The sequence below is a fragment of the Echinops telfairi genome, unplaced genomic scaffold (assembly GCF_000313985.2).
Source record: "Echinops telfairi isolate 266 unplaced genomic scaffold, ASM31398v2 ScPeMD7_12;HRSCAF=54, whole genome shotgun sequence".
Classification (NCBI taxonomy): domain Eukaryota; kingdom Metazoa; phylum Chordata; class Mammalia; order Afrosoricida; family Tenrecidae; genus Echinops; species Echinops telfairi.
In genome coordinates, this window is record NW_022103909.1 from 7019864 (window position 1) to 7031137 (window position 11274).

Here is an 11274-nt window from a genome sequence, read left to right on the forward strand (position 1 = left end):
AGGTGGTACCTTCAGCCGCGCGCTGCAACGCGCCGGGGAGCAGCAAGCGAGCGAGCGGGGCCGGCGCGGAGGTTCGCTGAGCTCGGGGCCGCCGCCGCGGCTGCTAGAAACTCCCCCAAAGTTGAGAGCCGGCGAGAGGCTGCCGCCCGCCGGGTGCTGGAGGGAAAGGAAGTCGGAGGGGGGGTGGCAGAGTGATAGACCGAAGCCCGACGACAGACGGACACGCAGACCTGGAGGAGACACCCCCGCCGACCGCCGCTCCCCCGAGCCACAGAGACTTCCCAGCCCCGTGAGTTTTCTGGGCGGGTGGCTTGCTAAAAGTATTTCCGTTTCATTGTTTACATGATGCGTTTGTGTAGTTTTGTTGGAGGGAGTTTTAAAACGCTGAATGCAACTTGGGGGGGGTGGGGGAGAATCCTCTGATTGCCAAACAGTTGCCTTGATAGGATGTGGCTGTATATTTACAGTGGTAACCCAGGACTATGTGCATTAAAAAAAAAAGAAAGAAAAGCAAACGAGAACTTCCCTAGTGTGAACTAAAACCTCCATTTCACAAGTTATTGGCAAGGACGCTAAGCAAGGTCTAACTAACTCTTAAGGGTTAACGAGTGGTAGTTAACTTTTGCCTTTCCCCCTCCCTCCCATCTTAAATGTCGACTGTTTACCAGGCTCACTGGTGGGCGGCCGATCTGGTGGAAAAAGCACCCGGCAGAGACTGCGAGGCGACCATAATGGCTTTCCGTCCCCTTGAGCTGCCCGCCCGGCATGGAGGTGTCCGACTGAGCTGCAGGGAGCTGCTGTGCTTGCTGGTGATCTCAGCGACGGTGACCGGTGGCGCCTCCGGGCTGTGCCCCTCCGCTTGCATCTGCGCCACCGACATTGTGAGTTGCACCAACAAAAACCTGTCCAAGGTGCCGGGCAACCTCTTCAAACTGATTCGGAGACTGGACCTGAGTTATAACAGAATCGGCCCCCTGGATTCCGAGTGGCTCCCCGTATCCTTCGCAAAACTGAACACCCTCATCATCCCTCACAACAACATCACCAGCATTTCCCCAGACAGCTTTACCAGCGCTCCAAATCTGAAGTGTCTCGACTTATCATCCAATAAGCTGAAGGCCCTGAAGAGCGCCGTATTCCAGGAGCTGAAGGTGCTGGAAGTGCTCCTGCTTTACAACAATCACATTTCCTATCTCGACCCTTCGGCCTTTGGAGGCCTCTCCCAGTTGCAAAAACTCTACTTGAGTGGGAACTTGCTCACCCAGTTTCCCATGGATTTGTATGTGGGGAGATTCAAACTGGCAGGGCTGACGTTTTTAGATGTTTCTTTTAACCGGATCCCTTCCATCCCCATGCACCCTATGAGTTTCGTGCCAGGGAGCCAGCTGCGGGGCATCTACCTGCATGGCAACCCATTCCTCTGCGACTGTTCCCTCTACTCGCTGCTGATCGTTTGGTATCGGAGGCATTTTAGCTCCGTGATGGATTTTAAGAATGATTATACCTGCCATCTGTGGTCTGACTCCAGGCGAACCCGCAGGGAGCTGCTGCTGCAGGACAGCTTTATGAATTGCTCGGACAGCATCAACGGCTCCTTGATTCACGAGGCTCAAGTTGGTGAGAGGTTTCTCGTCCACTGCGACAGCAAGATTGGTAGTGCCAGTACCGATTTCGTTTGGATCAGTCCAGATAACAAAGTGCTGGAGCCCGATCAAAAGATGGAAAATTTTCACGTGTTTCCCAATGGGAGTCTGCTCATAGAGAGTCCTCGTTTTGAGGATGCCGGAGTGTATTCTTGTATTGCAATGAACAGGCACCGGCTGTTGAATGAAACAGTGGAGGTCACCATCAACGTGAGCAATTTCAACAGATCCCACGCGCAGGAGGCGTTCAATACCGCGTTCACCACCCTCGCCGCCTGCGTGGCCAGTATTGTTTTGGTCCTTCTGTACCTCTACCTGACACCGTGCCCCTGCAAGTGTAAAACCAAGAGACAGAAAAGTATGCTACACCAAAGCAGTGCCCACTCCTCTGGTCTCACCCCTGGCCCCACGAGCGATGGCTCAGCTGACGAACGTAAGGCAGGCGGTGGGAAAAGGGTGGTGTTTTTGGAGCCCCTGAAAGATACCGCCACAGGGCAGAATGGGAAAGTGCGGCTCTTTCCCAGCGAGCCCGTGGTAGCGGAGGGCATCCTGAAATCCACCAGAGGGAAATCCGACTCGGATTCGGTCAATTCCGTGTTCTCAGACACCCCCTTTGTGGCGTCCACCTAATGCTGTATCTTTATTTGTGTACCGTGGTCATTTCCTCTGCCCATATCTTACTCTGTGTGTACTCTCAAATAAACAACAGGATAGAAATTGTGTTTAGGGTCTTAAAAATGCAACCAAATGGTGTCTTTAAGAGAAGCTCTGGTGGTAGGGCTCTTTCAGAGCCGGCTGCTAACCCAGAGGTCAGTGGTTTAGAAAGAGGTGGTGTTCCACTTCTGTAGAAGTCTAAGGCCTTGCAAGCCCTATGAGGCAGTTCTGCTCTGCCCTCACACCCTAAGTGGGCATCTACTCGATGGCATTGGGTTGGGTTGGGTTTTTGGCCTCCTAAATGGCTGGTAGGAAATCTAGTAAGGTATCCATCCGGGTCCTCAGTATGCCCGAGCAGAGGCTTCTTTGCCCCAGCACTCGGTTTAGACAGTCTCTCACGGCACCGATCAATGCGGAGGTGGTCCAGAGAGGGTATGGCCGACGTGGTCCTGACTCAGAATTGTTTAAAAAAGGAAAACCGATAAATAAATTGGAAGCACCCTTTTATTCATGGTCTCTGAAATTAGACTTTGCTTACTTCTGAGGGCCAAAGTTGAGTTATTTTCAAGGAAAGCATTAGCGCTCCTATTTTGTTTTTGAAGGGCAGCTAAAGCAGTAGTTATTTATAAAGCACCAAGTCAAGGGAGGCTTGAGAAGAATTCAGCTGCTCTCCTCATCTCAGACCAGGTTGAACAGGCTACGCGGACAGATCTCACTGGGTAATTTTGGGCCCTGCCACATCCTCCACGTTGTTATTCAGTGGAGAGCACAATAACGGTGCGTCTGTGTGACTGTCTTCGCTCCATTCTGTTCTTTGCCGGCCCTTGTTCAGAAGAGCTCATTGCAGATTTTGTTGTTGTTGTTTGTCGCCATAAACATGTAGGAGTCCATGGCAAAATGTCTTGAGCTAACCACCTCAAAGCTTCATTCTAAAAAGACAGTATGTGTTCCTATGCCTGTGTGTATGTGTATCTTAAAACATGTGAACCGTTACATGGACTCCTGTGTAAGCTTTAGACATGTTGACTTCATGTAAATACCCGTATTCTGTGACTGGATGTTCTGTTTAATTTGGTTATTTAAAAATATAAATCTGAGATGTCTTATGTGACCCAGTTGTGCTCTTTTGTGTAGAGAACCATCTATAACAAATAACTCTCCAAAGTTCTTGGAATGACAATTTAATTTTTAAATGGAGGGGAAGGCTCAAAAGTGTTCTGTATCTTTTGAGATATGTGCGCGCACACACACACACACACACACACACACTCTCTCTCTCTCTCTCTCTGGCGTTGTCCACTTCAACCGGGCTTGGCAGACCCTCACTGACTGTGCAGACCTGTGTGTGTCTGGAAGTCTGACGATCCCCGGCTCTACCGTGAGGTTGTTGATTTTTCTCTGGACCCCGCCTTTCTCAGGTACAAAATGAGGGGATCAGACCAGATGGTTATTTCAGGTTCCTTCTCTCTGTGGGGTTGATAGTTTTCTGGGAATAGCTCAATCACACACCCAGACTGGCCCTCTGAAACGACCGCCCACTAATGTCATACCAGAATGGCCTTAGGATAGACCCGGATAGCACTGCCTAGCTGCAAGGAATCTTCTGAATCATCGCAGTTTTCATTTTCACCCCAAGGAAGGCTGCGTGGTCCAAAGTCAGACAGTAGATGAGTGATCAGGAGAGAGGAGCGCTGCAGAGGAGCCCTGAGGTTGCCGGTTGGGCTGATAACCACAAGGCCAGCAGCCATAAACCACCAGCATCTTTGAGGGGGAAAAATGATGCTTTCTACTCCTGTAAAGAATTAAACCTTGTGTGTGTGTGTGGGGGGGGGCGGGGATTATACCTTTGGAATCCCACAGGAGTTGTTTGGCTCTGAACCGACTTCATGGCAGTCAAGTTACTTGGCAGAAATGAGAGGGCCAAAGAATGTTGACCTTGACCGGGAGTGGACTTAGAGAAGGAGGCAGCAGAGTGAATCTGAGTCACGTTTCACAAAGGAGAATCAGATCGGCATTGTGGTTGGAGCCGAGAGAGGGTTCACGACCGGCCCATGGGAGCCGGCAGCAGTGCCAAGGACTGCGAGGATGGAAGGACACCACGGGCTTTGGCAATGGTGGTTTGGGAAGAATGGCATCAGCAGTAATAGGAGTGGACACCGTGAGCGTCCATGAGGACCAAGCCCTCTTCTCAGTGATGGAGGCTGGTCCGAAAGGGTTAAGGAATCAATGAGTTGCAAGGGAGAGTGGCCATGGAGAGCAAGATAAAAACTACCAGAGAGGCATGGGAAATTCCCTAGTGCATGGTGCTAATACCCTTAGATCAAAAGATGTTAATGGAGAAACATGTCATTTTATTTGCTGCCAATCAAATAGCCAGGAGGAATGTCTTTTTAAACTTTGTTGACCTTTGAGATCATCTCAGTCTCTTACTTCACACCTGGAGAAATTTAGCTTGAGAGATGCTGTGACTTGCTTGTTCGAGTGAACACAGGAAAAGCTCTTGAACCACTGAGCTCTCCTGCCATGGGAAGGGCTGTCTGGAGGGAAGTTACAGTGAAGATGATCTTGTGCTTTTTCTGGATTTGATCTCAATGATCCGGCCAGCCCTAAAGCTCTTGAGTCTAGAAAATAACTATTTCAAAATATAGACAGTGCTAGGCATAGGTTGTATGTGGAATATAATCCTAGCTAAACTAATTCTCCAAATTCAGTTCAGTGCTATTAATTCGATTCCAACTCCTAGCAGCCCTATAGGGCCAGTTGGAACGGCCTCTGTGGGTTCCTGAGACTGCAACTCTATAGGAGTAGAAAGCTTCGTCTTTCTCCTGGGGACCCTCTGGTGGTTTCCAACTGCTGACCTGGAGATTAGCAGCTCACTGCATGACTCCTACGCCACCAGACACTGTCCAAAGGGCAGGATGTGCTGAGATCAAAACTAAGATAACCCAAAGAGAAGAAAACCAAACCATCCTGAATACTGAAAGGCAAAGCTGTGCTTTGGGCCCAAGTCAGAAGATAAGGAGATAGGAAGCGTGGAACTGAATGGTATGTGGAATTTTAAGTTCCTAGGAATCTTATTCTGTCGGTGGGAGCCCGGTCACAAGTATTTTAAATATAGGAACAAAACTAATTTGTACTTTGAAATTGGTGCCCCTCAGAACTTCAACAATTTCCCTTCCAAGTAATAATCTAGATTCATGTAAGTGAATTGTGTTATTCTTTAAACTATTTCGTCGTCATTGTTCATCACAATTCTGAGTTGAAATCCCTTGGAGAAATGGAGCAAGATCAAAGAGAGACATTTTCCCCTGGATTAGAATCCTGTTTCACTGTCATGAGGATCTTTGGTTGATCAAGAGTTTCATAGGATTTACCACCTGCAAGAATGCCCTGGAGCCTGGTCTTACTTTGGTCAGCTTCTGCAATCACCCTCACTGTTTGACCTGGAAGGGACCCTGGTGGCACAGTAAGTTACCTTCCGATGGTCAGCCGTTGGCACCCGCCAGCCACTCCTTGGATAAGAGATGAGCCTCTCGGCTCGCAGCAAAGATTTACAGCCTCAGAACCCCCGGGGGGCATTCTACCCTGTCCCACAGGGGAGCTGTAGCAGCTGGAATTGAATCCATGGCAGAAGATTCGATCTAGAGTTTTAAATACATTCGTTTCCAGCTTTAAATGCTCGACTTGTCTGTAGAGAAAAATATTTCGTTTTGGGTTTTTTCCTCCAACTAAGCATTTCCCCCCTGAATTGTAAATCATCAGGGAAACTTTTTGGGGTGGACCCAGAGGTGCAGGGAAACATGCCATCCGGACCAATTCTGGAAAGATATCTGATGAGCCTGCAGTGTCCCCAGCTTTTCCTTCGCTCCCTGATGATTGCTACTTTCTCGTGTCACCTGGTCCCAAATCGAGTTTATCGATTACATCAGAAGGGAAAGGCCTTCAAAGAAGGGCTTCCAGCACCCACCTATTCAGTCTCACCCCACCCCATCCACTCTGACTCAGGAGGTCTCAGTTGAGCCCTGCCAATCGGAATTGTCAAAACCATCTACCAAATCATTCTCATTCAGCCTATTTTGATAGACGAAGCGGAACCATTCACATTGCGTTCTAGAATATTGTTCTGACTTGCTAAGGGGTTTGTCGGTAAAAATAAAAAGCTTAGCCCCCTTTGAAAAGGCAGAAAAGGAAAGAAAAGAAAAACATTTTAAGATCTTGGAAAAACAAGGGAACGTGGCTCTCTGACAGGAAATGAACCGCATGAGGAACGGCTGGCTGTCGTTGAGAATTGTCAGTTTACAAATGATGAGATGTAGGCTCAGGCCGTGGAGATGACTAAACTTCGGATTGCTTCGTTTGAAAAACAGACTGACTTTAGTCTGCAAGCCGCTACCACAGCTCGGGTCCCTGACGGGAAGCTCTCGCTGCGGCTTTCAGATGTGATCAGATCACAGCAGCATGAGGGCATGTTCTACGAAGGAGGACATGTTCCGTGTGAGTGAGGCTTCTTCGACCAGTCACGGAACTCTTGTTTCTCTATCTTTTTCCTCTTAGAACACTGAGCACCTTGTCATAGGTCTCTCGTCCCCCTCTTCCTGAGAGCCCCAGCCTCGTGGTTTCTGATGATTCTAAAATGAAAAGTAGTGCCCAAAGGCATAGGGAGACCTTGCGATTTTATCTAGTAGTATACAAAAAAAGAGAACCGGAAACCCGCAAAAGACCTGGTGAATAACTTAGAGGCCCGCTAGAGGCGCCATTGCAGCTTCAATCGCTCGGAGGACTGACAGCTGAAGTTGCCACAGTTGTGTGTGGGTCAGTCCCAGCAAGGAGGCACCTTACAGACCCTCGGTCCACCACCAACTGGTCTGTGGGACCGTCTGAGCACCAGAGTATTCAACCATGGAAAGGCAAACCTCTTTGAAGTGATAGGCATTTGATGCACGCATGGAACTGAGTGTTGTTGTGTGTTGCTGTTGAGACGATGCTGACCTTGAGTGAGCCCATGTCTCTCCATAGGGTCTCCAGGACTGTGACCTTTTGGAAACCGATCACTGGGCTCTTCTTTGGGGGTGCCTCTGAGTAGGTTCAAATGTCGCCCAGTGACCCACAGAACGTATACTAAACCCCACCCTTTGTCATCAAGTGGGTTTCAGCTCACAGGGACCCTATAGAACAGAGTAAAACCAACCCTGGAATTACAGGGTTCCAGGGTTGTAAACTTTTACAACCTTCGAAGGCAGCCACCTACCCCTTCCTTCTGAGCAGCTGGTAGAGTTGAACCTCTGATCTTAGAATAGAGCTTCTGGATAGGGTTTCCAAGGCTATAACTGTTTAACGGAGCAGCCAGCCTCATTCGTTCTCCTGAGGATAGGTTGGTGGATTTGAACCACCGACCTTGTGGTTAGTAGTCCAATATTATTCCTCATCATAACAACCTTGAAAGACAGGAACTATGACTTCAGTGACAGATGGGAAAATGAGGTTCAAAAAAGGTAAATCACTTACCTAGGTGATCCACCTAAATAAGCTATTTATAGCTTGACAGTCATTTAGAAATATCTCTACGTGATACTGCCAGGTATGTCTCTCAGTGTTACAAATGACTTTGAAAAGCACTGGCCATGCGTAAACGTTCTATAAATGCAAGCGTGGAGTGAGGAGGAATGGAAGGCTAGGAATCCCAAGACTTCCAAGCATCCTACAAGTGGAATTGATCGTCCCCCCCTATAAAACAATGTGTTGCAAGTGGCAAACCTGGAAATCTCTGTTACAAGGAATAGGCTTAGCCGATAGGCCTTCTGTAGTCCACTGGGTTCTTCTAGCCCACTTGACCTTTACCCATGACATTGTATAGTATTCCAAACAAATATTTGCTCTATTAATTACCTGTCTAAGGGATCTATATAGCTAAAGGATCATGATTGATATGTTTTTCATTAGAAAGGGCCTGAATTATTTGTAGGGTAAACAGTTTTGTTGGAGAGAACACCAGATAATTTATTTTAAATTTCCTGAAAAGTTATTTGGACAGCTCACACCCATAAAGATTTTCAAAGTAATTAATTTCTCAGCTTGAAGAACCAACCTTACTGCTATCAAGTTGATTCCAATTCATAGTGACCCTAAGGGACAGAGTAGATTTGCCTCAGTGGGTTTCCAAGACTATAAATCTTTACAGGAATAGAAAGCCTCATCTTTCGCCTATGGAGTGGCTGATGGTTTTGAACTCCTGACCTTATGGTTAGCAGTCCAACATGTAACCCACCACTACATCTCCAAGGGTCAGTTGCTCAGTAGAATTTAAAATGTATTCCACAAGGTAGACACCCTAGTTTACTTGCATTTTTTCTACAAGGCAATATGTCAACATACCGCCCTAGTCTCAGAGAATTTTATAGGCGCTCTGGGGTCACGATGACTCAGAATAGACTCACTGGCAGTGAGTGTGGTTCTTGGAATGGCTCTAGGAAAGAACCACGGTGGCACAGTGAGTTATTGGTTGGGTTGCTAACTTAAAGGTCAGCAGCTCAAATCCACCAGCTGCTCTGCAGGAGACAGACGAGGCTTTCTATTCCTGTAAGGAACGACAGTCTTGGAAGCCCACGGAATTGACTTGATGGCAGTGAGTTGATTTGGGGGGGGCGGGGTGAGGGCTTGGTATGGGTTCTAAAAGTCCAAGTGGCACAGCAGTGAAGCAATTAACCAAAAGGTCAGTAGTTCAAACCCACCGGCCACTCCACTGTCGAAATATGTGGCAGCCTGCTTTTGTAAAGAAGCAGAGGCTATAGCCTTGGGAACCTTATATGATAGTTCTAGTTCATCTTCCAGGGTCCTGTACGTTAGAATGAACTTGATTGCAACGGTTAATGGGCTCCATTGTTCTTCTGTCATGGAGGCATGTATCATAGAATCATAGGGTGAAGGCTCACCCCCTTGGTTATGAACAGCTATAAATAACCTAGAGATTATTGAGCATTGCTAGACATTTTTAAGGATATACTTGATGATAACTACACCCTGCCCTTAAAGGAGATTATAGTACAACCAAGAGAAACAACAAAAAGAAAATGATCCAAGAGTAACTAAAAGTTGATTTGACTCCTAGTGATAACAATGACTAGTGATAAGATAGGCCCTGACACTTGACAACCACATGCACAATAGAAAAAGATACTGTCTACCTCCAGGCCATTCTGGTGACTGATCTTGGGCAGGGCAGTTGTGATCCACAGGATTTCCATCGGCTAGTTTTTTCCAGGCCTTTCTTCTGAGCTTCTCTCCATCTGGAAGCTCCACTGGAATCGTAGCAGCATTGTAGCAGCACACCAGCCTCCAGTGACAGAGCGGTAGGTGGGTTACGCCGGGGGTACATTGACCAGGAACCAAAATCTGGGTCTCCCACATGGAAGATTCTACCACTCCACCACCTAACCCCAACAACGCCGAATCAAACCCCCTCTCTCTGCCATCAGGCCAATTCGGACCCACAGCTACCCTAGGGGTAGAAGTGTATCTATCCGAGGCTCCTTATTATTGCTGTGAGTTAATATCAGGGCTCTGTTCACAATTCCGCTGCCGAGTCCCTTTGTTAAGACCGCTGCTCTACATCATCACCCTTCATTAACCAGTGTTCTGTGCTTGCTGTATCTTAACCCTAGAAGACTCAGACTGCCAAAGCTTGTTTTTAACTTAGCTTTCAGTTATCTAGTGCTTCCTCACCTGTAGTAGTTTACAATGAGCACGTTATTGTAATTATTTCTGATCCTGTGGGTTGCCTGTGCATATCTACTCCATGTGGTGCTGAGAGCAAACCTCTTGTGTCACTCAGGGACTGCAGTGATGGCTGGGCTGGAAATTCCAAGAAAGCCTCTCTTACCAGTCTGGGTTTGAGTGCCCTTCTCTTCCTTTGGCCTCTTTCCCCATTTAGTATCTCCTCCCTCCCGGGCCTCTCTCCAAACCCTTTCACTAGCGCAGGAGAGCCTGCTCTCTCCCAGGGCGACGGCTGGATTCCAAAAGAGAAAGCTAACTGAAGAAGCACTCCTGCTTAAATGCTGTAGTAACAACGGAGAGAAACGAAATGCATTTCCAATGCTAGAGCAGGGGAAAAAATATGTCTGTTTCAAATGTATAAGGAAAAAAATAATGACTAGGGGGAAAGAAAGTAAAAGACACAGGACAAACAGCAAGGACACACGCAAAATTCCTTTTTTAAAAAATGTAATAAATAATTTTATGGTGGGCTCTTGCAGCTCTTATATAACAACGCATACATCCATTGTATCATGCGCATTTGTACATATGTTGCCATCATCATTTTCAAAATATTTTCTTTCTACTTGAGCCTTTGGTATCAGCTCCTCTTTTTCCCCTCCCTCTCCCACGCTCCCACCCTCATGAACCCTTAATAAATTATAAATTATTATTATTTTCATATCTTACACCATCCGCTATTTCCTTTCACCCATGTTTCTGTTGTTCGTCACCCTGGGGGTGGGGGAGGAGGTTATAGGTTGATCATTGTGATTGGTTCTCCCCCCCCCACCTTCCCCTACCCTCATTATATCATTACTCCCATTATTGTTCCTGAGGGGTTTATCTGCCCTGGATTCCGTGTGTCCAGAGCTCTTATCTGTAACAGTGTACGTGCTCCGGTCTAGCCGCATTTGTAAGGTAGAACTGGGGTCATGATAGTGGGGTAGGGGAGGAGGAAGCAATAAAGAACTAGAGGAATGATGTGTGTTTTGTCAGTGCTATACTTCACCCTTGTTGACTCATTCCTTCCTGTGTCCCTTCTGTGAGGGGCTGTCCAGCTGTCTACAGATGGGCTTTGAGTTTCCACTCCAATCCCCATGGTTGTTTGTTTTGGGTCTTCTGATGCCTAATACCTGATCCCATCAACACCTCATGATCACACAGACTGGTGTGCTTCTTCCATGTAGGCTTTGTTGCTTCCCTGTTAGACGGCCACTTATTTAAC

At 47.4% G+C, this 11274-nt stretch overlaps 1 protein-coding gene across 1 annotated transcript; it reads left to right on the forward strand.

The window, feature by feature from the left end:
• Positions 1-22: 22 nt before the first annotated feature.
• AMIGO2 (adhesion molecule with Ig like domain 2) lies at positions 23-3408 on the forward strand. The gene is made up of 2 exons (XM_013006957.2): positions 23-289; positions 669-3408. Exon 2 carries the CDS (start codon positions 732-734, stop codon positions 2271-2273), a length of 1542 nt encoding a protein of 513 aa, XP_012862411.1. The 5' UTR covers positions 23-289; positions 669-731; the 3' UTR covers positions 2274-3408.
• Positions 3409-11274: the final 7866 nt, after the last annotated feature.

What these genes read in the sequence shown, in the direction of transcription:
- AMIGO2 (XM_013006957.2), top strand. Translation starts at nt 732, where the DNA reads ATGGCTTTCCGTCCCCTTGAGCTGCCCGCCCGGCATGGAGGTGTCCGA.